We start from the raw sequence: 3,843 nt of genomic DNA on the forward strand, positions 1-3,843 counted from the left end.
AACGGCTGGCTGAATGCCTGGCTCGGTTGCCTGACTTGCTCGAGTGCCTGTTGCGTCTCAGAAAAGCCGCTTTCTCTTCTCTTGCGGCGCAACGACACCGTCCCTGGAATTCTAACACTTACGTATTTCACCTCCCACTTCTTCTTCTTCTTCTTCTTCTTCCTCTTCTTCTTCTTCTTCTTCTTCTTCTTCTTCTATTACTTCTTTTTTCTTCCTCTTCATCTTTATGGTATATGATTTAAGATTTCTTCGGCGATTTGAAGTTTGCTTGTTGTCTGATTGCGACAAGCCGTCTTAGAAATCCTAATATGTACCTACGTATTTCATCTTCCACTTCTTTCTTCTTCTTGTTTTTCCTCTCCCTGTTCTTTATCTTTTATGATTTGAGGTTTCTTGAAGGGTTATTGAAATTTGCTTTTTATTGCGACAACACCTCACAGGAATTCTAATGTTTACGTACTTCGCTTATCGCTATTTCTTCTTCTTCTTCTTCTTCTTCTTTTTGTTTTTACGATTCGCGATTTTCTTTTCAATTATCGAAGCTTGTTATTGCAAATCGTTATTGCAAAATTGTTGCCTTCAGAGGGATTTTAATATTTAATATTTAATATCGATTCGATTCATTTGATTTTCTTTTTCTTCTATTTTTGTTTTCTTTTAATAATTTTCATTGATTTTTTGATGAATTCAAGATTTTTTTTCAATTATTTGCTTGTTTTTCATTTACTTATCGATAACGATTCCTTTGCAATGTAATACTATGCTTTAGATGATCTTGATTTGGGTTGGTTAATTAAGAAAGGAATGCTGCTGCGTGGACGTGTAAGTTTGCAGAGCGTTATTGCTGGTCGGCCTTGATAAGGTAGCGCATTCAACGGCGCGTGAGTGAAGTTTAAGGTTTCCAGTGGAACCTTGAAATCGGGTCGAAAAGATACGTTACAGTGTTTAATATAAGAACTGGTTATAGAATTTATCCTATAAATTGATATCAACGTGTTTTTAAATTCACGGTTATATTCACGAAGGAAGAAGTTTTTCTTTTGACGTAGACGTAGAATTAGCGGTGTTAATAAACGTTATTAAAGAAGTAAGGAAAATATTTCAAATTTTACGCCACAATAATTCCAGTCTACATTAATTAACGCATTAACTCATTCTCCAAAAGAACGTCATTCTTTTCTTCTTGTACGTTCATCATCTATCAATTACCATTATTCTTGGTGGATCGTTTTAATTACTCCCAGATATTAAAAGTCGATTCAATCGAGGATTTACAGTTATCATCGTAGCTCAGATATTCCAATTCTTTTTATAAAACTTTTGTCGACCGACTTCAATTTGCATTTATTTTCATCCATCAGCTACTCTACCCAGCGCGGCTTGAAACTTAATTGTTTTACATTACCACAGAATTCTTGCAAGTCGTTATTAATCCCCGACTATGATAAATTTTCCTGGCTCTCTTTCTCTCTCTCTCTCCCTCTTTCTTTCTTTCTTTCTTTCTTTCTCTATCTTTCCTTTCTCCGCCGAATGGCAACCGCTAAAAGTACCGAACACATTCTTGAAAGTTCTTAACGTACACCGAGAGACAGGTATTCATGCAAATGGGTTCCATATGGAGTCATTAGAGATAACGCGATTTTTTTTTTTTTTTCTTTTTTAGAATGCCAAAGAAAACGATTCTCGTGATTGAATCGAAACATGGTAAATAACATTTTGAATTGAAAATTATTGGATGAGTAATAACATTCGTAATGAAATTTATTCGGCGAACAAATTTTATTCGTTTCAATATGTCTTCTTCGTGTCAAATATTTCTTCTGCGTGAAAATTCAAAGAATAAAGGGAATATTCGCTTTTCATCTGTTTCAGTGTGGAAGCATTCTTCACGCACAATTGGAAATTTGGAAGGCAGCAGTCGAAGAATCTCCACGTAACACATTGGCAGCTTCGTGGGGTCCTGCCGTTGTTCAAACTCCTAACAATAACAATAATGCATCGTCGACTATTGCGAATGCAGCTCCAGCCAGTGTCACGGGATCTACTTGCAGCGTAGATTTTTCTGATGGTAAGTTAATTTGTTATTATGATTTTATAATTTCTTTTAATTATATTTATATTCAATTTCTTTTCGATCAATTTTCTTTATTTTTCGAGTCGTATCTGTGAATATATACACGTTTATTTTTAAAATTTTACATTGAGTTTGTATTTGTGGTGATAATTTAGTTGTCATCTTTACAATTCTTTTTTTACACAATATAATTTAAACTTTCTTTCATGTTTTTTTCATTCGATTATTTCAAATACGAATAGATTATCAAAATATAAATTTCAAAAGATATCACGTGGAAAAATTAAATTTTAATACATCTTATTGATAGATAAAATTTTAGTTATAATTTAGAGTCTCTTTTAAATTCAATAATTAACGTAAGGATAAATTAATTACTGAATATTATAAAAAATATCATTATTTCTAATTATTAAATTATATATAGTAATTATATGTTACGTCACACATATTAAATACACCACTAATATCACAGAAATATTAATTAAATTATTATCACAGTAACATTGGCATTGCTGTGACTAATAAATTATCCTACATTATAATAACCCATATTAGAAATAGTTAGAATTCGAAATAAACATTAATATGATAATTTTAAATGGTTTCTCCACGCTGACTAAACACAGTAACTATCACAACAAGTTTTGTACGCTTATTATCCATATCGTAAGAATCGATCAGGAATCGTCATCGTGACTGATTATCATCACTGTTACTCGTACAATTGCGATTAATCGACACCGCAAAATGATAAACCACAGAAAGAGCTATAATTATACATAAATATTAATATGTTGACCACAAGTACCCTCATGTCCCATATACCGATCAAACATTGTAGCTTTCTATCTGGCTGTTGGTACGAACCTAATAATTGCATCTGCTTTCGCAATCGACCAAGAAATTTATATTGCACGATTATTAAAACATTTATATACAAATCTTTTATTCCAGTTGTTGTGGCATATGTTTCTGGAAACATATGCCGAGTGACTAATCTGTCTAGAATAATTATAATAAGAATATGCTTATCGAACAACTAATAAGGATTCTGTAATATATTCCTACTAACAAAACTAATGTGTCATACGTTGTATAAGAAAATAATTTCCATGCCAAATTACATTAAACTGCACGCATCTAAATAAACATTCGAAATAACGAATTACAAGTGAATTGCAATTTTCACCAGAGGCAACAATTGACCATCCAACAATCAATTAACATTAAAATGTCAAAGCTTGCGCGTAAATCATCGAACAGCGCATCAGTCAGCAATCAGAATTACAATACTTTCAATCTTCACAAGAATCTATCCAACAACCAATTAACATTAAAAGTTAAAGCTTCCACGAAACTAAAATTACAATACTTCCAATATTCACAAGAACCTACCCAACAATTAACATTAAAAGCTTCCATGTGAATCATCGAACAATGCATCGATCAGCGATTAACTAAAATCACAATATTTCCAATTCTTCACAAGAATCTAACGTTCAATTAACAGTCGAAATCTGGACGTGAATCATGAAACACACACAGTCACACACAGCACACCAAAAATCAGCAACCAATTTTCTCAAAGAACACTGCCACCACTTTGACTCCCCCTCCCCGAAGTGCAACCACTGGAGGTTCTGGACTACTGACAAAACGGAGGCGTATCGGCTGGTTTCTTTTCTTCCAGATGAGGACGAGGATTGCGGCTCGTCGCAAGCTGGAACCGGCGGGGGCGGGGGCGGTGGTGGTAAAATGCGCAACGG

At 33.6% G+C, this 3,843-nt stretch overlaps 1 protein-coding gene across 1 annotated transcript in view; it reads left to right on the top strand.

Annotated features, from left to right (window-relative positions):
- The window catches only part of LOC102675109 (DNA-binding protein D-ETS-4), a 66,800-nt gene that overhangs the window by 61,763 nt on the left and 1,194 nt on the right, over window positions 1-3,843 (top strand). The window contains exons 5-6 of the mRNA XM_006622160.2: window positions 1,873-2,068; window positions 3,768-3,843. Of these exons, the coding sequence (XP_006622223.1) occupies window positions 1,873-2,068; window positions 3,768-3,843 (272 nt within the window). The remainder of the gene's footprint in view (window positions 1-1,872; window positions 2,069-3,767) is intronic.

This window comes from Apis dorsata, unplaced genomic scaffold (genome assembly GCF_000469605.1).
Source record: "Apis dorsata unplaced genomic scaffold, Apis dorsata 1.3 scaffold_667, whole genome shotgun sequence".
NCBI lineage: Eukaryota > Metazoa > Arthropoda > Insecta > Hymenoptera > Apidae > Apis > Apis dorsata.